The 27,627-nt window shown below is 43.2% G+C and overlaps 1 protein-coding gene across 1 annotated transcript; it reads left to right on the top strand.

Annotated features, from left to right (window-relative positions):
* The first annotated feature begins 310 nt into the window (after positions 1 to 310).
* On the top strand, positions 311 to 27,141 carry LOC149874742 (uncharacterized). Its single transcript, XM_090031687.1, has 7 exons — positions 311 to 398; positions 1,683 to 1,739; positions 2,037 to 2,108; positions 17,838 to 17,954; positions 18,668 to 18,739; positions 21,871 to 22,003; positions 27,054 to 27,141. The coding sequence occupies exons 1-7, from the start codon at positions 311 to 313 to the stop codon at positions 27,139 to 27,141; spliced, it is 627 nt and encodes a 208-aa protein (XP_089887813.1).
* Positions 27,142 to 27,627: the final 486 nt, after the last annotated feature.

The raw sequence follows: 27,627 nt of genomic DNA on the forward strand, positions 1-27,627 counted from the left end.
TGCATAAGTCTTCTTTCTTTGTGTTGTTATTACTGGCAGCCTGGTTTGATCTACCTAGCTATATAAGGACTGGACAAAGGCACGGGCTCAACACTATTCCAAACTTCCTTTCCCGACAATTACTTTTGAGGCAGCATCTGTGGTAGAAGCAACACATGGCCTGCCATGGCTGTCAGGAGGGGGAGCATGGGAGAAGAGGACAATGAGGTCACAGAGGGTTGTGTTCTGTTCCATAGTATCCGGGACAGTGCCCTGTAGAGAAGCAACTCCAAGGATGCCCGTGGCAGAATTGTGGTAGCAGAGAGTGAGCATGATACAAGCTACCATTTCCCTCCTGCTGCTTGTATGCCTGTGTGCTTTCTGTGTGCATGCTGATATCCTTGGGGACCTGGAGGCAGGTAAGGCACTGGGGTAGGGCAGAGGAGGTGCCTGGCATGAGTGGCATGAAGCCTGCAACACAATCTGCCTTGGTGGCACTGTGCATCCCCCTAGCATCCAGCTGTTTGGGCACACAGTGATTCCTCTGCAGATGGAGAGGTCCAAGGGCCCCTCTCCATCCCACTGGGGATGATGTGTGGTTCACTAAAGGCGTTTATAGACATACTCTGGGAGGCAAGGGGGGAGCGCTTTAATTAGGGTAGCTCTGAGAGCCGCACTAATCAAAAATGCCCAGAGCGTCATGTGTATCAGCATCCCCTTGCTGAAAAATGGTGGCAGGGCACTTTGAACTAAAGCTTGTTGAACAAACTTTAGTTAAAGTGCCCCCGCCATCATTTTTCAGTGTGGGGATGTTAATACACTGATGCTAGAGTCTGCTGGAGCACTGTAATTACCGTGATTAATCAGACTCATTTAAACATCCTCCCTGCATGTGTATAGGAGCCCTAAGTGCTGTAGTTAATGAAGCAGCTTCATCTTCTCACAACTAGGAGGTACAGATGGCATCCTCAGAAATGACTGCCTCAGCCCCCTCAGGTGGGCACAGTTTGGAGACCTCTCCTCTCTTTCCTCCAGGGGTTCACATTAAAGAGGGTTTCAGAGAGTGAGCTATTGAGGCAGGAGTTTTTTCTTCTTGTGTACAGTGGCAAGCACAACAGTGCCTCAGGAATGGGCCCTGGCTGTAATCTAGCATAAGCTGTATCCCTTTGCAGGAGTGTCAAATAAAAGTGTGAAATATAGTGCTAGTGTTAAGTGACAATTGGCAGGAAGTTATGTTTAGTTTAGCATCTCTCTGTAGGGGCTGAAATCCTACTGATATATAAAAGTCAACTTTGTTTCCCATTGATGTTCTTCATATGTCAGTGATTACACAGTATCATGTTAAAATAAAACTGTCTCTGGATGGGAAGTAAAAATTGTGGACCACTTGTGGCACCTAGGGCCATTTTCATGGTTTCCATGAAAACTGCAAAATCACGAAGTGAATAGATACCTACTTATAATGTCTCATGGTGACCAAATTAAATGGATAATGCAGGCAGGAAAGTAGGCCAGAGCAAAGAGCCTGTGATGAGTGCCTAATAAAAAACCTTTGGATGTGACCCTTGTTGGTTAGCTTAATACCATGGTAAATGCAACAGAGAAAGGTCTGTGTTTTTAGTAGAACTTGTTAAATGTTAGACATTTGGTTAAAAAATTAAATGTGCATGGCAGATCCTCACTGTAAATTGCTTCATTTTCAGATGTACCTGTCCCAGCCCTACCTGAAGATAATAGTAACTCAATGATTAATTCACTTTGTAAGTAGCTTAAATCCGTTATACTTATTCTATTTACTAACTACTGTGTACATGCTGATTTTAGCATCTTATGCTTGAGCTATAACTCCATATCAAGGGAGTACTCAACAAAAGATTTCAGTGAATAATATAAAATGGGTCTTGATTATCCATAAAATAAAAGGAATAATTTTGGTAACTGGTTCAAAGTGTTTCTAATAATTTTGCTTCTGGCTGTAACTTAACAGAACTTTTAGTAGTTTTATTTTGTTTTTTAAAACAGGTAGTAATTGTCCATCCTCCTATCTTTGATTGCAGATGTTCCAAAATCTGCCCCTTATCCATTGGACCTGATGCATCAGATTTTAGAGACTTATAGACAGCGCACGGGTAAATATAAATATTTATGGTTTACTTAATATTGTACTAATACAAGATTCAGTCACTTTCATCAGACATAGGGCTCTTGCTTCTTGAGTCAGAGCCCTAACTACCTGTGGGCTTTTGCCAGTCAGAATGTTGTGACTTATTTTGTGACTTGAGCTGTGGCACAAGAAAGGACTTCCATAGTCATAGAGCTGTCTGGCCAGTCTAGCCTACCCAGCAAGTGCAGGAGTTATATGTCCTGATGTGCAAGGTGCTGGGAGACAGCTGCTGCTGCAGAACTCTCCCCGCCCTGTGCACATGGAGACAAACCCCATGCCCAGTGGGGATTCCTCACATAGTTGGGGGCTGGCTGGGAGCTGTCCCACTTCTAAGGCAGCTCCCAGCCAGCCCCTGGCTGGTTGCAGATTTCCTTAAGCAGCTGGGAGCTGGCTGAGAGCTGTTCTGCTTCTGGGACAGATTCTGGCCAGCCCCAGGATGTGCAGAGAAATCCTCACCCAGCCCAGAGCTAGCTGAGAGCTGCCCCAGAAGTGGGACAGTTCCCTGCCAGCCCCACCCCCGGCAGCTCAGGGATATCCCCACCTAGCTGGGGGCTGGCTGGAAGCTGCTCCAGAAGTGGGACAGCTCCTGGCCAGCCCCCAGCTGTGCAGGGAAGCAGAGCTCTCCCCATGTCTCAGAGCTGCTCAGCTCCCCACAGAAGTTTGGAGCTGAGCAGCACTGGGACACAGGAGTGCAGAGAGCTACCTGTCCTGGTGCTACTCAGCTCCTGGCTCCAGCCAGGACCAGGAAAAGTTCCCTGTCCCTTGTGACCCTCTAGTGTTGGGGTCAACATCTACATATACACTACTGTGCAGTATCTACTGTGCAGTTAGTTTATTACATGAATTTACAGGTAGTAGCTAACTGTGCAGTAGACTAATTTAATGCACAGTAAATGGTGCACACATGTAGACAGTGATGCTTTACTGTGCAGTAGATTAGTAAGTGTATACCCACCATTCCTAACTGCCCCGCCATACACCCTCACATACAACATACAAGAGTAAGACTTTATTTTCAACTATTATGCAATCGCCTCTATATCCATTACTTAAAAAACACAAACCAGGACAAATATTATTTTTTAAAAATAAAATTAAAGTATGTTATGGTAGATGTTTGATTTTTAGTATATGATTTTTTATCAATAATTTGTTAAAATGATATCTTCTGAAAGATTTTGTGTGTGTGGCCTTTGACAGCTCACCAAAACTCATTAAGTGCCCATCCAGCTGAAATAATTGTCCATTCCAGCTTACTACAATCTCAACCCACCCTGGACAGGGCTGAAGTTAATTGCACATCCTTGACCCTTCCTGGACAATGAAGGGCATTGCACCTTCTGCTTGATCTGTACCTGACTCTAGATCCATGTGGTGAGCCAAGTCTCTGTCACTGGCAATCGTGACACTGGCTGCAGCTGATTGACAATCGCAATCCCTGCACCACACTGGAGGCTTGAGCTTGTATTACCTCTGTGAAGCAGTCTGATGATAGCTAACTACATGCTACTTAATATAATCTGGAGATACTTCTGCAAAAAGTCAAACTTTTGCTATGATACAATCACACTTAGCATGTACTTGAATGCGCAAGTGCTCACATTTTATGTGCAGTAAACACACCCCAAATTTAATGTGCAACATGGCCCTCACACACTATGTGTAAGTGCTTAAAATGCCAATTATATGGATAGGTAAGTGACATTTAGATGCACAAAAGGTAACAGAATTTGGGCCTTAGTGCTCCTCAAGGATGGAGCTTGTTGAGGCCTCAGATCACCAAGTATTTTGCTCTCAGTTATTGTGACAGCAAAATCTCTTGGATAAGTTATTTATTGAGGTGAGATTTTGGTTTCTAGAGTAATTTGGTACCTCTTCATCATTTTGAAGCTGGTGTACTAGTGTAAAAGTGACGTAGAAAAAGCAGCTTCTTACTTGTGAGTGATGTTGAGTCTTTTTCATGTTTTTTTTTAAACTTAATTGCATAAGGAGAGCAATACTTTTTTACATTTCGGGGTTGGACTACATGACCTCTGAAGGTCACTTCCAGCCCTACTTATCTATGATTTCAACAGCACTCTCAGCCCTGCTTACTCCACTGGCCCTCATCAGTTAAATTCATGTCACTTCGAGTGTATGAGTGAAATGAATTAGAGGAAATGGCACAGAACTGGACTTGTGTATGTGTAGCCTGATGTTCAGTTCACTGATGGAAACTTCAGCAGCAAACATAGCCAGAGCAGCTGTAACAGCAGCAGCAGTGGCTGGAAGGTGACTACTGCTAGGAGAGATGTCAGCTCTTGTTTTTGCTGCAGAAAAATTACCGTTTCATTCACTGCTTGACATGTATGTTAGCAGGAAAAACAAAAAGTTGAGTGTTTCCAGAGGATGAGTACCAAACCCACCTGGAGCATGAACAAGGATATTCAATTCCCTATTGTTGCACAAGTTCTACCTTGTCTGGTCCTGCACATAGCCAGCTCTGGGACCTCACAGGAACCTTTCTTTCCCCATGAACAGTATAGTCATGGAAGCAAAGGCATGTTTTATCATGTATTATAATATGAACACGGTTAAATCAAAAATGTTACACTAAAACCATAGTTTGTCACGGCATGAAACTAGAGTGTATACATGTGCATTCAAAAGTAAATAATTTGACTAATTTCCACAGGAGTACCAGATTGGCTTAGACAGGTTTTAAATAATATCTAATCCCACAAAGCCAGGTGCAGAAGAAACCTGATGTGCCTACAGATCAAGCATTACAACTGAGGCAACTATTGAGACAGTTAAGACGTTTCACGGTTATGTGGCCATTGAGCAGGTGGGCTGTGACTGGGGTAGGGTAGGGCGATTAAAGGATTTAGGCACCAAATTCCTTTTTTAAATTTAACCCTAGGGTGAGCACATGTAAGTGATCCTTGGAAAATGGTGTAATTATTCATATGGTTAGAATTACTTGTGTACTTAAGTGTTTTGCTGGATTGAGGTCCCTATGCAAAAGTATACTTCAAACACAACACTAAGAGTGCAGAAGTTATGAACTGAAGTCATGGAAGGCCAAACTTAAATCTCACCCGGTCTTTTCTTGCTATAGGTTTATTATACAGGCTTCTGGATACTACTTTGTGTATGGTGGAAAAAAGTTCATGGTGCCACATGAGTCTGTAGTTGTGCATCTGAGATATTACAAAATATTATGTGGTATTAGAGAAATAGTAAGTGCTTGTATAATAAAATCACATTAAGTCTCATATGGCATATTTCATCCATAGACATTCAGACATTTAACAAACAAGCTATGTATCATTACAGATGGAATATCAGTCACACAAAAAGAACGCAGTTAATGTAACCTAGACAACATAGCTTTACTATAACATTCTTCAAATGTGGTGATAATGTACCAGCATACTAGAAGTCTGAATTAAGATCATAAGAGATGACATACTGGTCAGACCATCTCATCTAGTATTCTGTATCTCATAGGACACATCTACACGAGCAGACAACTGTGCTGCACAGTTGTTACTGCACAGTCCCATAGTAACATGATTATTTTTAGCTGCTACTGCACAGTAGCACTGATGTCATGGTTCATGCCCAGTGATACTACATTGCCATAGCAACAAGCTATGGCACAGTAGCTGATTGCTATGGCAACATAGCATCTTGTGTAGGTGCACCCACAGTGGTGCAGGGATGGCAAAGAGAAGAGTATTTATGCTGGACCGACCCAGACTGATCCGTTCCCTGCCCAGTCCAGCATTTGGAGGTTTTGGAAGTTTTAATTTGGATTTTGCACCCATAACAATAACATCTGCTGATGGGTAACATTTAATGTCCCCTCCTGCATCAATTTCTTTAATCCTCTTTTGAACCAGGTTAAAATATCAGCTTATACATCATCTCGTGCCAATGAATTCCACAGGTTAATTGCAGGTTGTGTTCAAAAGAATTTCCTTTTCTTAATTTTAAGCTTGGTTTTTAATAATTGGTTCATATGTTGCCTAGTTCTAATTTTGTAAGAGATAGCAAATACTGGGCACAACTACACATTCATTAATGTGCCATAGTAATTGCACATTAAGTTTGGTATTTGGTTAACCAAATACTAAATCAATGTGCAGTAACTTATGCTACTGAACAGTAGGGCTGGCTCACGGGTTTTTGACAATAGCTTAATATTATTGCGTGGTAGCGTATTAGCATGGTTTTTGCCTGGCATGCTACTGAGCAGTGTTAGTAAGCTACTGTGCAGATAGCATCTCATGTAGATGTGCTTACTGAGTCCCTATTTGCTTTCCCCGTGCCATTTATTACTTCAGACTTCCATCACCCCCCTTACAGCATTGTCAATGGCTATAACACACTCCATGGTGGTTCCTTAACTCCTGACAGTAAATTCATTTTTGTCATATAGAACTATAAACATGACAATGATTACATGGTAGAGGGGTAGCTTTTTTGGCATCCTGCTGCTATGGGCCCACAGCAGATATCTGTGGGGAAACAATCTGACCACTGGTTTGGGATTTGCTTTCATTGCTAATATCCTATTTGTACCTAGATCTGTCTAGAGCACACTTTCCATGTCCTCCCTTCCATTCTCCAAAATACGTGGAACTTGTGGTCCACAGTCAAGAGAAAAGTGTTTAAAACAAGAAATATTAAAATCAAGACAGACATAGATTTTCTCTTCTTTCACTCATGTGAATGTTTATTGTAATGATGAGTGCTGTTACAGAAGTATACCTCCTTGATAAAAGCAAATCTTGTTTATCTTCATGCAAGACTCTAGCAGTGTTTTGGAGGCAATTTACAACACACAGCAGCTCTCAGCTCTCTACTGGTCTTAGCCCATCCTGAAAAACAAACAAGCTGCTCTAATGTGCGATAGGGCAGTGAGTCTACCCTGTCATGAGACCCCAAAAGAACAAAGAAAGAGATGAAACTTACCGGGGCAGTGAGCCTGGACGGAGAGAAAAGACATGACAAACCCAGGCAGGGAAAAGATGCATGAAAGTCCCAGATGTTAATTAAAGCAATCAGCTGTGAGAGCCGGCAAGGCAGAGAAGGGAACGCTGCTGCCGCAGTCAAAGCTGATCTTCGCGGGAGTTCATAAGGGAGCCAAACAGGCAGTTGGCTCTCCTCTGGCGAGGGGAGCAGCACATAGGGGAGCTCGACTGAGCCAGGACCTGCAGAGACTGAGTGTGTCCCATAGATTTACCTGAAGAGCACTCACAGCTGAACGGGTGAGATTGAGTCTGGTGAGAGTGGGGCTTCATCCTGGGGACCTGGGGAAGGAAGGAGGAGAAGCAGATCTGAATTGTGAGTTTGGGCCAGTGGTCTAAGGTGACCCTTCTCTGAAGGCTAAGGGAAAAGGAGGAAACTGTAACTTTATATTTTGGCCCATGTGTTGGAACGGGACCAGAGGCCATCAGCCAGAGACCAGCTGCCTAGATTTTGTTCAAGGCAGCATAGAGAAATTGTTTTCCACAAAGAAGACTTAACAAGATCAACGCAAGCACATCTGGTGTGGTAAGGACAGGGTATGGGGATGATGGAGTCCTGTGAAGAGAAGCCCTAATTGTAAATGTAAAATTGTAACATCATCTTTGTCCCTCAGGACAGCCTATCTGTTTGCATCCTTCCTTAACATGGTGAGTGAAATAAAAAAAAGGAGACTCTCCGGTCCTAAGAAAGGGGGAGACTGCAATTTTTATTTGGGGACCGAGCTAGGTCTTTCACATAATGTTTCAGTTACCAGTAACTGTTGTCATAGAGAGACAGTGTAATATTTCCACAGTTATGATCTGAGAAGGTCTGTGTATAATAAAGACCAAACCACAGATTTAATGAGGCATAATCCAACCCAAACTCCCTTAAATGTGCAAAGAAAAGCAGTATTCATAATACAGTAGTTTTTCAGAACAAAATTGTCTATTTCTCTTTGGCATAAACTGTAACAGTTTTGTTCTTCTGCAGCCACTCCCAACTGAAGCCTTCAAATGTATAAATTGTACAAGTGTTATTCCAGATACTTAAAATTGCTTACTCAAATTGACCAGAGAAAGATGTTTAACTCCCATACCTAGAGGAGAGCACTGAACAGCCAGCTAATTTGCTAGTTTGACACCTGGCATTTTGTTAAACTGTTGTTTCCAGTTCAAGTAGACAAAACCCATTAAATGTTTTATGGAAAATTTAAAAAGTATTCTGACCCAACTTAATACTAGTCGTCGTATTGTTCCTCCCTCACACAATATGGGCCAAATCATAATTGGCCTCTAGACACCTAAACAGTTGTTAGGCAGACTTGGGCCCTGACATCACCAAGAGCTTTCCACATTTACTCCACTCAGCCACCTCAGAATTGCACAGGAAAATAGCTTCCACTTTGGTCTGAAGAGATCTTTAAGCACCTAAATATATCCTGCTACTTATGCTCAGAAGCAACCCACATGGGCATGAGATACTTAGGTAGCCTACCTATACTTAACTGAGATCCAAGCTGGTGTTGAGAGATGCATGAACTCTGTGTAATTCTCAAAAGAACAAGGAGTTAATCTTATAAAATGAGAATGCTTGTATATTCAGAAAGCCTTCCTAGTCTACTGATCTGCCTCCAGCAAGCCAGGGGCAAATGTAACAACTTATATATAACACTCTTAAAGGTATCCACACATCTTCTTCTTTTACATATAACATATTCCCATATAATACTAACATTGGCAGTTTAGTTCAACCTATAGTTAAAGCACATTTTAACAGGTTTCTATAGTCTTTGTGTTGGCTCTTTAGCTCTAAGTGATCTTCTCAATTTGTCTGCATTCTCAGTCCTTATTGGTTCAGTTCTTGTTTGGTTTCCGTGTTCAGCTGTCTTTATCTGTCATTTTCAATCTTCTCTTTGTTTCTTGTTGCTTTGATGTTAGCTGTTTCCTTTGGTGAATCTCGTGAGGCTGTTTCTTTTCTCCCCTCACAAGATGCAAGTGTCGTCTGTTCCATTTTAACACCTGTACTTCCGGCGTGACTATTTTATAGGATCTGGGAGCTACTTGCTGGGAAACTAATGCTTTTTGTTTCCATGTTCATCCATCTAAAATAAAATGTCTTTGTTGTGCAGTTGTGGTAACTTCCTGGAACCCTGTCACAGTACCATTTTTGTTTGAGTTTGTCATTTTTTAAAGATGTTTCCACATTTTGCTTTTCATTCTGATGAGCATCTTCCACAAGATTTGGCAGTCTGGTTTTGAGTTTCCTGTTAAACAGAATTTCTGCTGGGGACAATCTATGTTTCATGGGTGTTGCCCTGTAATTTAAGAGTGACAGATAAACATTGGTGTGTGAATTTGTAGCTTTTTTCAATAATTTTTGACTGTTTGTACTGCATTTTCCACCAGACAATTGGATTGTAGGTATTTAGGACTTGAAGTATTGTGATAGAATCCATATTGGTTTTCAAACTCTTTAAGCTCAAGACAGTTGAATTTAGGTCTGTTGTTTGTTCTCACAATTTGGGGAATCCCATGTCTAGCAAAAATCGATTTGATATGAGTTATGACATGGTTTGCTATTTAATGGGTCTTTTAGGGACATAATATTTTAGTCCTGGAGCTTTCATTATTTTTTCCTTCAGGTTTTTAAATTCAGCTTCATGTTCATGTTCCCATGTCCACTGAGCATTCTTTTGTAGGAGTGATCAAAGGTGTTTGGCCTGCTCTGCTAAATTAGGTAGATATTTCCCTATATAATTGATCTCCCAGTAATCTTTGCACTTCTTCCTTCTCTGTAAGGGGTGGCATTTTTGCAATGGCTTTAACCCTTGCAGGATCCATTTGCACCCTTTTCTCAAAAAACCTTGCTCCCAGATACATATTTCTTTGCCCTGAATTTTCAATTTTGTTTGTTCAGTTTCAAACCTGTTTTGCAAGCTCTTTCTAGTGCCTTTGTTAGCTTCAAGTCATGTTCTTCCATAGTATTTCCCCATATATCTCTATATTAGTGGCATTTCATTTTAATCACAGAAAAACGTGGATTTTGGGTTATTTCTTTAAATCCAAAAATTGGGGATTTTTTTTAATCAGAGAAAACCAGGATCCTTGCTGATCATGGACTCTTTTAGGTCTCCAAAGTTGCATGTGAGAGCCAGCAGTCTTTGACAAACTCCTGTATTGTCTCACATTCTTTCTGCTGTCTCACATGAAAATTATACTATTCAAAGGTTTCATTTTGTTTGGGTATACAATACTCTTCAAACTTTTTTATTACTGTGCCATAGCTTTTCTGTTCTGCTTTTGACAGTTGTAGGTTATTATAAAGAGACAGAGCTTCTGGGCCTGCTATATTTAAAAATATAGCTACCTTGAGTGGATTTTCCTTCCCTGTAGCTCTACTGGCTATCATACATATGGTGAAGCTCTGCTTTCTTTGGCCCACAAATTTTGTGGCAAGCACTCCTGCTCAGTATGATGAAAGTCTAGAGCCCAGGCCTCCCATTACCTGGGTAGGGGTTCTTGCTACTAGACTACTGGCACAAGTACAGTGGCACCCCAACCATTACTCTTGTCCTAGGAAAATGGGGAAGTGAATGGGTGCTGCAATTTATACTGAAGTAAGTGCTGCTGTCAGTTAGGAATGTGGTTCAGATAGGTGGTCTACCTCTAGGCTCTCTGGATTACAAGATGATAGAGATTTCTCCCTCACAGCCTGAGCCAAACACCTAACACCTAGCAGAAGCAGGAGTGTAGACACACCCCTGTGCCTCTCATATCCTATTGGCTAGCTGTGGGCACTGCTTTGCTGAGAGATGAGGCAATCTAGAATAGATCACCTTTGGGAAGCACCTAGGGCTCCCCAATCACTGTATGAGAAGCATAGGCACTATAAGTTGTCAAGTAGGATTGTCTCCTTCAGGAAGGTGCCTACATTTGAATTATTATGATGCCTATACAGAGATGTCTTAAAATTGAATTAGGATCTGACCCCATGTTCCCATTCATGTGTAAAAGTCCAAAATAAAATATTAAAAGGATTAACCTTGCTTCTATTTCTTTTTCATATATCCCTGGGATTTCTAAGAAGCATCTGGCAACAACTGATCATAATTGCTACCAACCAGCTTGTAACCTCTTGCATGTATTGATTCTTTCCTCTACAAACACATGTCCCCAAACTATCTGGGATGTCTTAGCTATAGAAACTTATACATGTGGAAAAGATAAGTGATGGCCATTACAAAGTAAGGTCTTTCCAGTACATACCATGGAAATGCACATGTACTAGGGACAGGGACTTTACAGATGGAAGCAGACAGTTTCTCTGCAGCAGCTACCAGAATTTCCTACTGCTTAGAATAGACAATAAATATGACAAAAGTATACTTTGTTTGGCAAATAACAAGTTTTGAATGATAAGTGACCCCTGCTGCTATACAAATTGTATTGCTATTTAATCTCCTTTTCAAAGATGGGAATAGTTAATGGCCAGGCTGTAAGACTCCGGTCCAGATATTTGATTGGTATTATTGTTTGGCTAAGAATTCAAAACACCACTGCTCTGAGCTAAAACTGCCCATCTTTTTATTCTGTTCTTGCTCTCCCTGCCCTTTCCTGATTCCCACTTGTCTTATGCACCTGCTATGTGAATCTGCTTTTGTACATTCTTTGGGTCTGGATCTGTCCATTTTGCCATGCTTAGCACAGTGGAGCACCTATCTGACTGAGACCAGCAAACATATTAAATGAATTTATAGTTTCATTAAAAGCAGTAACAAGACATAGAAATATGATATGCAGTTATCACCTGTTCTGACCATGGGTATTGTGGGGGGGGGGGGGGGAGGAAGTGTTGCAATGATAATAGAATGCAATTCTATTGCTAATGTGTAAAATATGGCTATATTCAACATTCCTTTTTGTTTGGACACCAGCGTTACGTTTGTGAGCTCTGTCCTCCTCAGTGACATTTACAAGGGTGCCAGAAATTTATTTTGGAGGTCAATTTACTTTTATCTGGATTTCATGTTCATTGTGCGATGGCATCTGCATGATAGGACTTGCTTTCTCCAAAGTTTTTCTCCTAATAGGTTTTTCTAGCTAATTAAAATGGTACCACCTTTATACAAACATTTCAACTTCTGGTTTGCCAAAATGCACAAATGGAATATTAACAAAACATTCTCTGCAGATTATAGTAAAGCTGGAGTATTATTGTATTCATAATGATTCAGGAAATGTTCAAGAGGCAAGGATATTTTTGTGTTATCTTTTATTGGACCAACTGCATAGTTGAGAAAGTTGTTGCACTAGCTTCTAGACATCAAATGCCTTTCTCAGGTCACCTCAGAAATGGCATTTGACACCCTCTCTAATTTACTTAGTTTATGAGGTACAACTCTACAATGCATCACAAAAAGTCCTCTTCTATGTGCATTACAGTTACTTACCATGTCTGGTTTTCCAGTCTGCATTAGTTAGCTAGATTTTTAGAATAATTATGCATCTTAATTTCTTCCCCACAAATTATGCATTTTTTGGAGCAGGGGAAGCTTCCCATCCACAATCCAGGATGTTTTTTCACTTTTAAAGTGCTAAGAAATATTGCATCATTGAGATAATCATAATCTCTTAATTCTTAATCTCCTAATCTCTCAATTTTTCATAGATTTCATAGACATTAGGGCTAGAACGGACCTTGAAAATCATCAAGTCCATCCCCCTGCTTCAGCGGCAGGATGTCAGCTAGGGTCAAAGGATCCCAGCAAGACAAGCATCCAAACATTTCTTGAATGAGTTCAGAGTAGATACCTGCACCATTTCTGGAGGGAGTCTATTTCAGGTCCTGGGGGCTTGGACAGTAAAGAAATGTTTTCTTATGTCCAGCCTAAAACAGTCTTGTAGGGGTTTATGACCATTGGTTCTTGTTTTTCCTTGGGCACTCTGGTGAACAGATGTTCTCCCAGATCCTGATGTACCCCGCTTATGTACTTATAAGCAGCCACCAAGTCCCCCCTGAGCCTGTGCTTTTCCAGGCTGAAGAGTCCCATGGCTCTCAGCCTGTCTTCATAAGGGCTATTATCTTGCCTATGATCATGCGTGTGGCTCTCCTCTGGACTCTCTCAAGCTTCTTGACATCCTTCTTAAATTGTGGGGCCCAGAATTGGATGTAGTACTCCAGCTGTGGCCTCACCAAGGCCAAGACAGCGGGAGGATTACATCCTGAGATTTACTTGAGAAGCATCCATAGATGCAAGGCAGAGTTATGTTTGCGTTACCAGCTGCGACATTGCATTGGTGGTTCATGTTCATTTTGTGGTCAATCATGACCCCCAAGTCTCTTTCAGCAGTGGTGCTAGCAAGAGCACTGCCAAACCTATAGCATGCTACGGGGGTTTTTTCACCTTGAGGTGGAGTACCTTATATTTATCGGTATTGAACGTCATCAGGTTTGTATCCGCCCACTTACTAAGTTTATCCAAGTCAGCCTGGATCACTAGCCTGTCCTCAGCTTTGGACACAGTGCCCCAAAGTTTAGCGTCATTGGTGAACTTAGCCAGTGTGCTTCTGACACCAATCATTGATAAAGATGTTAAAGAGAACCGGTTCAAGGACAGAAGTTTAGGGGATGCCACTGGTCACGGAGCACCATAATTTCATAGATTTCATAGACATCAGGGCTGGAAGGGACCTCGGGAGATCATCAAGTCCAGCCCCCTGCCCAAAGGGCAGGAAGTCAGCTAGGTTCATAGGATCCCAGCAAGATAAGCATCCAATTTACTCTTGAAGGTGTTCAATGTAGGTGCTTGAACCACCTCCACTGGCAGACTGTTCCAGACCTTGGGGGCTCGGACAGTAAAGAAATTCTTCCTTATGTCCAGCCTGAAATGGTCTTGCAGGAGTTTGTGACCGTTCGACCTCGTCATCCCTTGGGGCGCTGTGGTGAACAAACGTTCCCCCAGATCCTGGTGGTCACCCTTGATAAATTTATAGGTGGCCATCAGATCACCCCTGAGCCTACGCTTTTCCAGGCTAAAGAGTCCCATGTCTCTCAGCCTATCATCGTAAGATCTGTTTTCCTGACCTCTGATCATGCGCGTGGCTCTCCTCTAGACTCTCTCAAGCTTCTCCACATCCTTTTTGAATTGTGGAGCCCAAAACTGGACGCAGTGCTCCAGCTGCGGCCTCACCAATTGATTTGCTACCATTGACCATTACTCTCTGGGTCTGACCTTGGAGCCAATTTCCCAGCCATCAGACTGTGGTGTAGCCAAGGCCACAGTTGGCCAATTTTTCCATGAGGAGGTCATGGGACACAAGATTGAAAGCTTTTTTAAAGTCCAGATATATGTTGTCAATCTCTTTTCCCTTGTCCAGGTGATATGTTACTTGGCCATAGAAGGAGATGAGATTGGTCAGGCAAGACCTACCCGCGACAAACCTATGCTGGCTATCCCTTAGGATGTTGCCCTCAGCCAGCTTATCCAGAAGGGTTTCCTTGATAATTTTCTCCAGAATCTTACCGGGGATTAAGGTCAAGGTGATTGGCCTGTAATTCATGGGATCTACTTTCTGCCTTTTCTTGAAGATGGGTACTACATTCACCCTCTTCCAGTCTTCAGGTATTTCACCTGAGTGCCATGAGTTTTCAAATATTTTTGCCAATGGTTGGGCTATGACACCTACCAGCTCCTTGAGTACTCTAGGGTGTAATCTGTCAGGACCAGCTGACTTGAAGGTGTCCAGCCTCTCAAGGTCATTCTTTACTAGATCAGCACTGATGATAGGTATAAATATGCCCTCACCCTGGCTGTCTCACATCTTGCTAAGCAGGGTGATCCCATTGGACTGATGAAAGACTAACATGAAGTACCCATTAGGCAGACTGGCCTTTTCCTGGGTGTCAGTTATCAGCTGTACCATTTGGTTCAGCAGGGGTCCAATGTTGCCCCTGCTTTTTTTTCTGACTCCCTACATATCTGAGAAAGGACTTTTTGTTATCCTTGATATGTGAAGCCAGATGGAGCTTGGTTGCAGCCTTGGCTTTCGTGATCCACTCCCTGCAGGTACAGACCAGTGCCGAGTACTCCACCTTGGTGGTAATTTCAGCCTTCCATCCTTTATAAGTCTCTCTTTTGAGGCGTAGGAGGTCCTCAAGTTCCCTGCTGAGCCAAGGGCATTGCTGTGCCCTTTTGCTACCCTTGTTCTGAGATGGGATGCCCATCTGTTGTGCTGTCAGGTTTTCTCCCTTGAGGAGCAACCACTCCTCTTGGACTCCTTTTCCTGTTGAGTTGTGGTCCCTTAGGGCCTTAACGAGCTTGTCAAAGTCAGGTTTTCTGAAGTTGAGGACTTCTGTATTGCTGACTGGTTTGTCAGCTTTGTGATGGATAGTAAAGGTGATCAGCTCTTGGTCACTATCACCCAGCTTTCCGTCAATTCTTAGGTCACTGACTAAGTCATCCCCTTTGGCCAGTACTAGGTCCAGCAATGCTTTACCTCTCAGGTAGAGCTTATCTACGCATGTGTGGAAGCTTTGTGACTGATTGGATTTGGCCAAGTGTTCTTCCCATGAGATGTCTGGGTAGTTACAGTCTCCCATGACAACCATGCACTGAGAGCATGCAGCCTCAGCCAGTTCTCTGGTGAATTCCTGGTCCAGCTCTTGTTTCTGGTTAGGAGGTCTGTAGTAGACTCCTACCATAAAGTCCCCTGTGTCACGTTCCCCACATATTTTAACCCAGAGAGACTCCAGTCATCCTTCCTGGGTGCCAATGTCAATTTGCAGGGATGTGTAGCTGTCCTTGACACAGAGATCTACACCCCCACCCCTTTTATCTGCATGATTTCGCCTGTACAGGGTATAGCCATCTATACCTGTGGCCCAGTCAAAGATGGAGTCCCACCAGGTCTCCATTATCACTATGATGTCATAGTCATTCTTTTTTAGCGGGAGTGCCAGTTCCTTTTGTTTATTCCCCAACTTCTTGGCACTGGTGTACAGGCAGGTAAGTGTTCCATTAAGTACCCCTGCCTTCCCTACATATTGTTCTGGGGCTAGGGCAGGGGTGGGTTCTCTTAAGTGCCTTAGCCTGCTGGATTTACAAAGGTTGCCCAGTGGGCTTTCAGTGACGGTAATCCCCACAATTCCCAACAGGCTTAGATTAAAGCTTGGTTGAGCAGGTCAGCCAGTCTGGCTGAGAATAGCTTCCTCCCTAGTGGAGTGAGGTGGAGGACATCTCTCTCCAGCAGCCCACTGCCTCTCTCAGCAAAGAGTGGACTGTGATTGTGGAAGCCAAAGCCTTCATGATGACACCAGTGCCACAGTCTCTGGTTGACTACCTTGACCCATCTCTCCCTCCTCAGCCCATGACCCACAACTGGGAGGAGTGAGGAAAAGACCATCTGTGCCCCTAACCCTGGCTCCCAGACCCCTGTATCATGACCTGGTTGGGATTGCTCCGAGTCATGTCATTCATGCTCACATGGATAAGGAGCATAGGGTAGTGGTCAGAGGGCTGGATAATCTTTGGGATCCTCTCTGCTATGTCCCAGATGTGGGCCCCCAGGAAGCAGCAGATCTCCTGGGCTAGGGGGTTGGGGTGGCCAATTGCCCCCTCAGTCCCACTCAGGAGAGAGTCTCCCAGGATGACCACTCTGCATTTCATTTTAGGGAGAGTAGGGGTGGGTGATCCTCCCTTGCCTGCAGGAGCTGGCATCTCTGCAGGCCCAACTGGGGATGCAAGAGGTTTGTACCTGTTGCAAAGCCCCAGAGGGGAGGGGACCTTGGTGCGCCAGGCCTTGGGGCCGCACCTTGGTCCAACTCCCTGGCTGGACAGTATGGAAGATCCCCAAGTCCTCCCTTGTCCTGGAAGGTGACCTTGGTCTACTCTCCACCTCTAGGGGGTGAAGGGCTTGGCAGTAGGACTCTTATCTCCTGCTCACCCTCCCTGATGGCACACAGTCTTTGGCCTGTGGCCTGGAGCTCCTCTATCTGGTGTCCCAGAGACTACAAAGTAGAGCAAACCTCACAAGGGGAGGTGGCCATGCTCCCGGTCCCATGAGCCTGGAAACGTGCCAGGTAGCCCCTGGAGCCGAGCGCCAGAGGCTCTATCTGCATGGAGCCTGGAACTATGGGTTCTGTCTAGGTGGAGGCCTCCGAGGTACCAGAGGGGGAGGCTGCAGACTCCAAGGGGACCCTCAGGGTGCCCATCCACATTGCGCGTGCCCATCTGCATCGTGCCGCTGGCAGGTCAGCTACTGATGGGACTCCTTTCCCTAGGGCTCACTGACATGGCCTCAGGCCCTCTCACTCATCCTTCTGTGCAAACTCCTGTGCTAAACTTGTGCACCAGGCCCAGAAGCACGCCTGTTTGTGTGGCTTGTTTGTAAGGCTCTGATCACTTGGCTCCCTGCGGGGCTGGGCCAAATAGGAGCTGGGGCGGGGTGAGGCCCTCCTTGGCTCCTCTCAACTGCCTCCCCACAGCTGAACTGCACTAGTCCCCTCCCACCATGAGCCCCACTTACCTCCAGCTGTGCTGGGGGCCAGCGGGGACACTCTGCAGCTGTTGGGAGGTTGCTGGGGGTCTTTGGGGCATGGGGCGCAAGGGACTTTCACCTGTGCATCTCGCACTGCTCCCTAAGTCCAATTCTTAATTTTTAATCTCCTAATCTCTCAATTCTTTTCTCTCTTAAAGAGAAGGAGGAGTCCAGTGAAAAGGAGAAGAAAACACAGATACTTTTAAAAGGCCGTAGTACCAATCTACAACCCTCAGATAAAAATAAAGAACAATTTGAAGCAACATCCATGCCAGGTAATATCCATTCATTATAAACTGGAATGGCAAATCAAAATGCTGTCTGCAATGTTTCCAGTTTTACCTCTTAGTATAATGAACCTGAATTTCTTTCATTTCAGCTTTTCCCCATTAAACATTTTACAAATGACCCACTACCTATATGCCACCAACTGATTTTATATTAAATCAGAGCATGCTGCACCCAAACAACATTAAGGGTAATGATTTCAGTTTGGTTTGAACTGTGTTGCAAAATTGTACCTGGAAGTTTTGCATTCACAGACCAGTTAAACAGGGCAACCTCAGGCCCAGAACCCAGATGTCCTGGAAACTGGTGCCAAGAATCAGCTGACTGTCAGCATCAGCTCTGGGGCAACTCAAAGGCAGGTTTGAGACTTGGGGCTGCCCCATGTCTGTGATGACAAGATTGTCGGCCCTGCCTATGGGAAACCTGGAACTATTCAAGGCCGACTGCATCAATCAGCTGATTATCAGGCATCCATCCTGGACAGCCCCAGTGTGTAGACAATACATGTTCAAAAGGCACCATACAAACCAGACATAATATGCATTATGACTGGTTTGGCACCTTCTGGTACCTTAATTTAGGTGCATATATAACACCCTTGCCATTTATGGAAAGATTAACAAAATCACAACATAAATGTAATGTGTAGAGGGGACTTGAGAGACACACTTAGACTGTTAACCTCTTTTTTCTTTAACAGAGCCTCGAAGTGTGTCAGAAAAAGTGGACATAAAGAGTCCCAAAATATATGCATTTTTTAAAAAGTATGAAGGTAAATATGAGCTTTTTTATTTTAAAAATGAGTAACTACCCTTGCAAACCAAAAAGTTAGTGTTGACACACAATACAAATTTGTTCTTCTTTGCCATTCTCACAAAATGTACATTGGTTTAATTAAATCAAATCTTACCTAATGCAACAAGGTTATAATGTCAGCTTTGTTGTCCCATATTTATTAATTTAGTAAGCTACTGCTAACCTCATTCTGTTTTTTAAAAACTTGAGTTATGCCTTTCAGTTGGGTTTTTATTAAGTTAAAACATATTGTGTGTGTTCAGCTGAAAGACAGCAAATATTTTTCGATGACTATGGCAATTTGCTTGCAAAGACATCAGTTAGAAAATTAACAGAGCAGAGTGTGTTGTTGAATGCTTAGATTACAATAAATCTGTCATAAAGGCAGGCATGATAAAACAGAACTAAATAGTGCACACAAACTATGGTTACTTTACTACATTTAAGTTTGCAAACCAAACTGCATAACTTTGGTTTCAGAAATACAAAATTTGATTTAAACAAATCACAAGAAAATAAGTTAGAAATTGTAGTTTACAAATTAGTCGTAGCACGTTACCTGTTAGGTGAACTTTATGCCACAGATAAAGAATGGTTCTGTAAATACAGCATTATTAGTTTCAGTATTAATGCAATAAGTGTATATGTATGCGTCCCTGAGAAGACTTTAAGGTACCTCTCTACTCTGGCTTCTGTATATGTATATTACAAATTCACTTCGAGCAGCCTGTTACTCAGTTGAATATTTACACTATGTAATTTTTAGAGACTGGACCATGGAAAGAAATAACTGCTTATAACATTTATTGAACAGAGTAGTTTAGAACCCAGTATCACCACTGCTCACCTGTAATGCTCTCTGTTTTACACTGAGATTTTTATTTGGATACCATGTTGATTTTAAAACAAAGTTTTAAGGCCCCTTTCAAACACAATTACAATTGTAGTTCTCCCTGCATAATGGGTTCATCTACATGTGCTATTAATATGCTGGAAGCTTACTGCACAGTAAGCTTTCCTTGGGAGTGCATCTACACTTGTGCCTGCACCAGGGTCAGGCTTGGGTTCCAGGGAGTACAGGCAGCTGTCCTGCCTCCAGGGCAACTGCCTCCCACTCCACCCCAGGCACATGCCTGCTGCCTAACACTGATTCTGAGACTGAAGTGGAGGCTGGGACATTGTCCTTTGCCCCAGCAGCTGCCTGCTGCCAAGCTCCAACTCTGACCTGGGGCTGGAATATGTTCCCCTGCCTTGGCAGCAGGCAACTGATGGGCCCCAGCTCCAAGATTGGTGCTCCAACCCCCACTCTGAGATCAGACCTGGGGCCCAGTAGCTGCCTGCTGCCAAGGCAGGGGACCATATCCCAGCCCCCACTCTGAGACTGGAGTATTTACAGGTATTAGAAAACCATGCATTAGCCTCTATTTTACTATTCAGTAGTTGCTGTGCATGGTTACATAGTGACATTTTACTGCACAGTATATTAGTCTACTGGGCAATAAATCATCTCATGTATATGTGCCCAGTGATATGTAAATCCCAGTTAGGTAATACTCATCAGAAATTGGCTAGTATAAGAGATAATGTCTGTTTTTCTCACCTATATGTATCTGTTGGTTCATCCTTATTTGAATGATTGGTAGAGGGAAGGAAGGGGCAAGAGTGAATTCAGCTGCATTTGAACTAGTTGACGTATATGTGGCAGGGCACTTTGGGTGACTGCCACTTTAAGGCTGGGAGCAGGCAGCTGGCAGGTGTGGGCCTGCCCTGATGAGGTGCCCATTTTAGATCCAGGCTCTGAAGGCTGAGGCAGCAGTTTGATGCCAGCAGTTGAGAAGACAACAGCTGGCTTAGCTGCTTTTCAGAACATCCTGGAGGTAAGGGCACGAGCTATTGGGGAAGGTAGGAGACTCCTGGGTATGACTTGAAATTGCAGTCTGCTGGGGAGGACAGCCTGGTGGGACTCCCTGTGGCCGGGGAGTTCCCCAGAAATGCCAGGCCAGTTGCCTCCTCAATGAAAAGTGGGTAGGGGCACTTTAAACCTCAGCCTCCACATCCTGGTGGGATACCCAGATTTGGGGCCAGGCATGGGGGCCAGGCACACCTTTGGGCATCTGAGCCCCAAAGGGGTGTAAGACCCCGGAGGCCCCAGGGAAGGGGCAATAGTTTGGCCCAGAGAGAGTGGGCAGTAGTGTGGCCCCAGAGAGGGGGACAATAAAGCAGGTTTGGCCTGCACAGTGTAGGGTGTGCAGCAGCAGTCTGAAGGCCTGTGCATTAAGGGTGTTGAGTAGGGCTGAAGGGACAGTCTGAAGAGCTGCACACGGGCCATCTCTCAGGAGAAGGGTATGTTTGTAAAGTTTCCCAGTGAGGGGCTAGGGGCAGAGTCAGTGTTTAGAGAATTGGCTGGTCACCGTCCAGATAAGAGTTGCAGAGGACATGAGAGAATGTGTGCTGGCCAGTCAAGGAATGAAAGTAGGCAAGCCTGATGGCCTACGTGGTTACTCAAGGGAGCAGGGAAGGTTGGGTGTGGCCCAGTGAGGGGCAGTGTGCAAGAGGCCCAGTGAGAGGGGGGCAGTATGAGTGTGACCCCAATAGGGTAGTGTGCAAGAGGCCCATTAGTGGACTGAGTTTGTCCTGGCCTCAAGCCGGAGTTGTAATAATAAACTGGATGCCACCTGCGAGGCATGGGCCATGGAGTAGGGTGGTACGGAGCCATGGATAGCACCCTGCATGGGCAGCCTCCTCCTGCATTTTACACCAGTTTAAGAAACAACAAGTCATGGCAGGAAAGACTGGGCAGACTGCCCTACTTAAACAGTTGGGCAGGCCAACGCAAGACCTGGCCCCAAGTTGGCCCATTGTCACAGTATACAAATATTGAAAATTATCATCACCATAAAAGCAATTCAGGAAATAATATCCCCAAATACATTGGTTTGCATCACTTCAAAGAGTGCTCCTGAAATGATAAAAAAGGTAGTCAGAGATTTTCATTAATTTCAAAAAATTACAAAAATAGCAAAATATTTAACCACAAAATTCAGCAGTATGTAAAACACATTAAATTCTCAGTAGTAGTCAGCTTTTTCTTTGTATGATTTCCTTTAGGTATTCATCACAAGGACAACATTAAACCCATACCAAAATCTATTGTAGTAGCTTGCATCTCAGTCCCTGGTATCCTTGTGGCTTTGATAATATTGATGCACATAGTTTCTTCGAAGTATTTGAAGAATGAAGAGTGAGTTGATGTTTTTTTCCCCATTGGATAAGTATATAGTTGCTAACAAGAGTTTGCAGCTAAAAATTCATGACTGTTTTTTGAATTCTGCAACACAAAATATTAACTTTTAATAGTAGAAGACAACTCTAGACTATAAATTAGATTTCTGATGTAAGGAGTTAAGTTGTCATCCTAATTTGCAAAAATGAACATGTTTTGCTGAAAATGTCTTTTTTAATTATTACAGAGAACCAGCGAAAATTAATACTTCTAAAACTTACGAAACAGAGGAACCCAAAAAAGGTGAACTCAAAATAATCTCAGAAACAAATTGTAAAAAACCAGAAAAAGACACCGAGGCAGTAAAAAATCAACCTTTTCACAAAAAAAAGAATCAAATCCCAGTGCATTTATCACCACAGGAATCTAAGGAAAATGGGAAACACCTGAAAGCTGCAGAAAAGCAACCAGTAAAAAAATATTCCTCCATTAACTCACCACCAATAACAAATGGAAATCCATCAACTTCAGCTAAACCTTTGAAGTGTGAACAGCCCCTTGGCAACTACTCATCCTCCAAAATGAAAACTTACAAGAACCATAGAATGAGGCCGAGAACCGCAAAAATAACTCATCACAAACCAAGACAACCTTCTGCTGCCCCTGAAGAACTTGGTTATAAAAGACTTCAGGATACAGATGAAAAACTGCCAAGGCATAATAAACATAGATTCACATCTACAAAATATAATATGGCTCATGCAGATTGTTCAGCTCAGGATGGCTACAGCAGTCTTTGAAATCCTGGTGATCCTTCATTGGATGTATCCAATTCTTTAGATGCATCCACAAAAATGTATCAGTCGCAGCTATCCCTACAGAACAGTCTAGAGGTTCTGTGTCACCAGAACAGAAAGGATTCTTTTAGCTCAGATTCATATTCTAATTAGAGTACTAGTAGCATTTCATAGATTTTCATAGACATTAGGACTGGAAGGGACCTTGGGATTAAGCTCTTACTTGATCACAGGGATCCTAGTTTTCTCTGATTAAAAAAATCCAAAATTTTCTGATTTAACCCCCCCGCCCCAAATCCACCTTTGTCCATGATTAAAATGAAACACCACTATATATATAGATATATATAGTGGATATATCTATCCAGCCCTATATATATATCTATATATCTATATATATATATATATATACATACATACATACATACATATAGTGGTGTTTCATTTTAATCATGGACAAAGGTGGATTTGGGGCGGGGGGTTAAATCAGAAAATTTTGGATTTTTTTATCAGAGAAAAAAACCAGGATCCCTGTAAGATCAGTGATAACCAGCAGCATTTCATACCATCCATTTTACAATGTATGCTCATGATATTAGCCCTGGAGGTATTTTTTTTTCTTTTCTCATTTGTAATTGAATTCATAAATAAATGTATTATTGAATTAGAGTTTCATACTTGATAATCTTGCGAATAGTTCCTGGACTGGTGATGACAGCCTGCAGAGTAACAAACTGGCTTACACACAAAGGTTAGAAATGAGCTACATGAGATTCTTTGCTTCCCCTTTTCCTCTCCAAAAAAATACTGGGCTGGAAGACATACAGATCTGGCCAGTTCTGCAAGGGCCAGTGCTCTGCCTCTACCAAGCTTATAGGAAGATCTAGGCATAAAAGGACAGTTGTCAGAGCATCACTTATTTGTGGCATAACATGCCAGAAGATGCACCGTAACAGGCACGCTACCTCCATAGTAGCAGCCTGTATACAAGACTTATCACTTTTTTCACAGGATTGTAAAGAGGCAAAACTCAGTTATAAAACACCCTTAGCTAATGTTGTAATACTGATGGCATAAGAGATATGCAGAGAAGAGACTCATATTGAATGTATGCATCAAAGATTTTTGTCAAAGGCTTATGTCATGATTTTTTCTCTCCAGGGAAAACGTTTTATCAGACATTATTTTTAGCATACTTCAGGTATTGTGGAATTCAGAAGAAACCCCAGGAATTATATCCTTTCTTTAAAATGAGCCAAGGTTGACTGTGGCATTTCCAGAGGAAATTAAACAGTTGCAGATTATGGAAAAAAATATTCATTCAGGCTATGAAATTAAGAAGAAAAAAACCAAGAGGAAACAGTTATTTTAAAGAGTCCAGTTTAGATATCACCTCAGAATACAGACAGCCTAGCAAAACAGCACACAGGGAAATCCAGGGAGCTATGGAAAACATAAGTCTTGGAAACGCACAGGACTGGATGGGCCAGCTGTCAAATGTTATATAAGTTTTTTAGATGGTCTGGCATCACCATTATTCTTCTGGGGCAGGAAAAACCAAGCTAGCCCCTTCTGCTCAAAGGTTTAATGCTGTATAATTCTGCCCAGAGTGGCAGGCCATACAAACTAAAACCACAGGCTCTTCCCAGGATACTGAAGAGCAGTTTTGTATGGAGAACTCAGACTGCAAACACGACATGGTAAAACAATGCCACTTCTATAGGCTTCTTCATCCATTTTTTTTTAAGTACTTTACAGAGACAGCTAAATACAATTATCCCCCTTTTGCCACTGAGGTATAAAGAAGGGCCTCTTCTGGATCACAGCAGTGAAGCAATGATGCAGCCAAAAACATGAGAAGGCAGGAAGAATGATTTTGTGTTTAAGGTGGCAAACTTGTACCCAAGAAGGAATTCAGTTCTCAATTCTGCACAGCCTTGGGCACAGGCCTGCTAGTCACTGGACTAACATTAAACATCTGCTTATAGGCTTCCTGAATCTGCCTCAAGGCTTTGCCTGTAAGAACTGGAATAGCAATGCTTCCGTGCACCATAGGGGTACTGTAAAGATAAAATCATTGGGTGTCTATACATGTGCTCCAGGGTGGAGGGGAGGGTGCTTTAATTAGTGTGGCTCTGAGATCTGCTTTAATTAAAGTGCCCTCAGCATTACTTGTATTCAGTGTCCTGTGCTTCAAAGTGGCAGTGGGGGCACTTGTTTGATGAGCTTTAAAGTGACCACACCACCATTTTGAAATGTGAGGATGCTGAATACACATGATGTGGAGGCTGCTGGAGTGCATTCATTAGCACACTTCAGCAGACTTGCAGCACACTCAAATAATCAAGTCTGCTCTGACGTGTGCTAATTAGCATGTGTCCAAGCAGAGCTCTGTCATGTGTACAGGTGCCCATTAGTTCTGGGAGGCATTCCTTGACTACGGGGCTAGCAAGAGAGAGTGCCTAGGTCCCTTCCAGCCCTAGTTTTGTGTGACTCTGGGCCCTCCTACATGTGCAGGTAAAGGCACGGTAAGATCTAATGTACAATCCACACAACTGAACCTCCTGTTATGCCACACATATACAGCAGAAGGCATGATTGTGGGATTGCACATTAGATCCCATTGCACCTTATTTCCAGTGCAGGAGCAGCCCAGTCCCAGGCTCCCCCTGCGCTGGCAAAAAGCAATGTGCCGTGGCTGGGAACCCTCTCAGTTGAGGGGCTCCTGGCTGGGGGGGCACCTCATGCACCCCTGGTGGCTGAGGATCCTGGCAGCTGTTTCACCCCCCTCCCCTCCCATGCGGCAGCATCTCTCAGCTGCTGGGGCTATGAGTCCCCCAGTTGTGGGACTCCCAGGCATGGCTGGGCAAAGTACACCCTTACAGCTGGGAGCCCTGTCAACTGACAGGGCTCCTAGCTGCAGGGGAGACCCTCGACATCTGCAAATTAAAGCTAGACAGCAACCAGTTATAAAGTGAGTACAGGGGACCCTCACCATTCACAAGGGGTATGTTCTCGTATCCCCCGCAAATGGCGAAATCCACGAATAAGGAATCAGGTCCTTCCAGGAATCAGGTCCTTGGGTGATGCCTCTACAACCATCTTTCTCCTTTCTAGGACTGGCAAAGAAGCCTAAGGTTCTGCCTCAAGTAAACTCTGCTATTTATGTACCTCGGGTTGCAGACAGCCTTACCCTGGCCCTTCTAAAATGAGCTTATGTGATAAGCTTTTCCACAGTGAAGCATCCATTACATAGAGTTATTAAAGTGAGCTTGGTGGAGACATAAAGGCCCCCAGCGCAGTGCCTCCAGCAGCTGTGGGGGGAGGGGCATGACTCTGGTGGCGGTGGTAGCAAGCGCGGCGCTCCTGAGGAGCTCCTGTAAGTGCATAACATGCATTTAAAATGTGGGTTTGGCATTCACAAATATTTGAAACGGTGAATGCCGAACCTCCAAATAGCAAGGGTTTCCTGTACACGTTTTCAAGGTCTAATTTTATAGCTGGTTGGAGCTTTTTATTGTGTGATAGCTACTTTGCACGTGTTTTTGCTGGTCTCTAGGTAATTGCTTAATTAACAAGTTAATTGCTCGATACCTGTAACACGTAGATGGGGGTTCTATGTCTCCACTGAGCTTGCTTTAATAACTCTATGCAATGGATGCTTCACTCTGGAAAAGCTTATCACATAAGGTCATTTTAGAAGGGCCAGGGTAAGGCTTTCTGCAACCCGAGGTACATAAATAGTGGAGTTTACTTGAGGCAGAACCTTAGGCTTCTTTGCCAGTCCTAGAAAGGAGAAAGATGGTTGTAGAGGCATCACCCAAGGACTGGATTCCTGAAAGCCACGATTATATTGACACTAGTCTAAAGCAGACACTTGGTTGAGTTGCTGTCCAACAGCAATCATATGGTGGTACGCATGTGCAGGGTTTTCTCTGTTAAAAAAAATCCCCAATTTTTGAGCCAAAAAAGTAACCAAAATCTATATACACATATAGTGGTGTTTCATTTTGATCACAGAAAAATGTGGATTTTGGGTTACTTTTTATAACCCCCAAATGGGATTTTTTTTATTAGAGAAAACCAGGATCCCTGCACATGAGATCCCGGCTCATGGTACATCCTAGGAAAGGACAGCACTGGGACACCTTACTATCAGAAGGAGGTTTTGAAAATGATAAAAATAATTTGAAACCATTGGAGGGAAAAGTCAAAATCCACAGAATACATAAAAAGAAAGGAGAATGAAGACAAATCATTATTTTTTTCAGGACAAAACTAAACCCCATGTGTGAATCAGTAGATCTACAAATCAGTCCTCCAGAAAAGAATCAATTAAAGATTGAAGATCAAAGATGAAGTAGCAGAAAAGACGCATTTACTCTGAAGCATGGTCAAAATAGAGGTATCAAAACACAGTTCAAAAAAATTACAATTTATATGTCCTTTTTTTGTGGTGTGTTCCATCTTCGTGCAATACATATATATGTACATTGCTTAATACCATGGGGTAGGGCTGTGCAAAGATTTGGTAGCTGATTCGATTTGGAGATTTGGCCTGATTCAGTGGCCAAATCTCCAAATCCAAATTGAATCAGGAGACCCATTAAAATGTCCAAATCCAATCAGAAACCTCTGAATCAATTAAGAGATTTGGAAGGCTTGCCATTTTTTTTTTTATATGAGTTTTGCTTTCAGCAGTTTGAGATGCACTTTCACAGAAACCCTTGCACCTATTCTCCTTGAAACCTGGCAGGCTTCATGCCCTCTGAAGGGGTTACCATCCCTGTTGTTTTCATCTGAATCTGCAAAAAATGACAAAGTTATAGGTATTTTAGTGATTCC

This window comes from Crocodylus siamensis, chromosome 1 (assembly GCF_052110815.1).
Source record: "Crocodylus siamensis isolate JL-2025a chromosome 1, ASM5211081v1, whole genome shotgun sequence".
Classification (NCBI taxonomy): domain Eukaryota; kingdom Metazoa; phylum Chordata; order Crocodylia; family Crocodylidae; genus Crocodylus; species Crocodylus siamensis.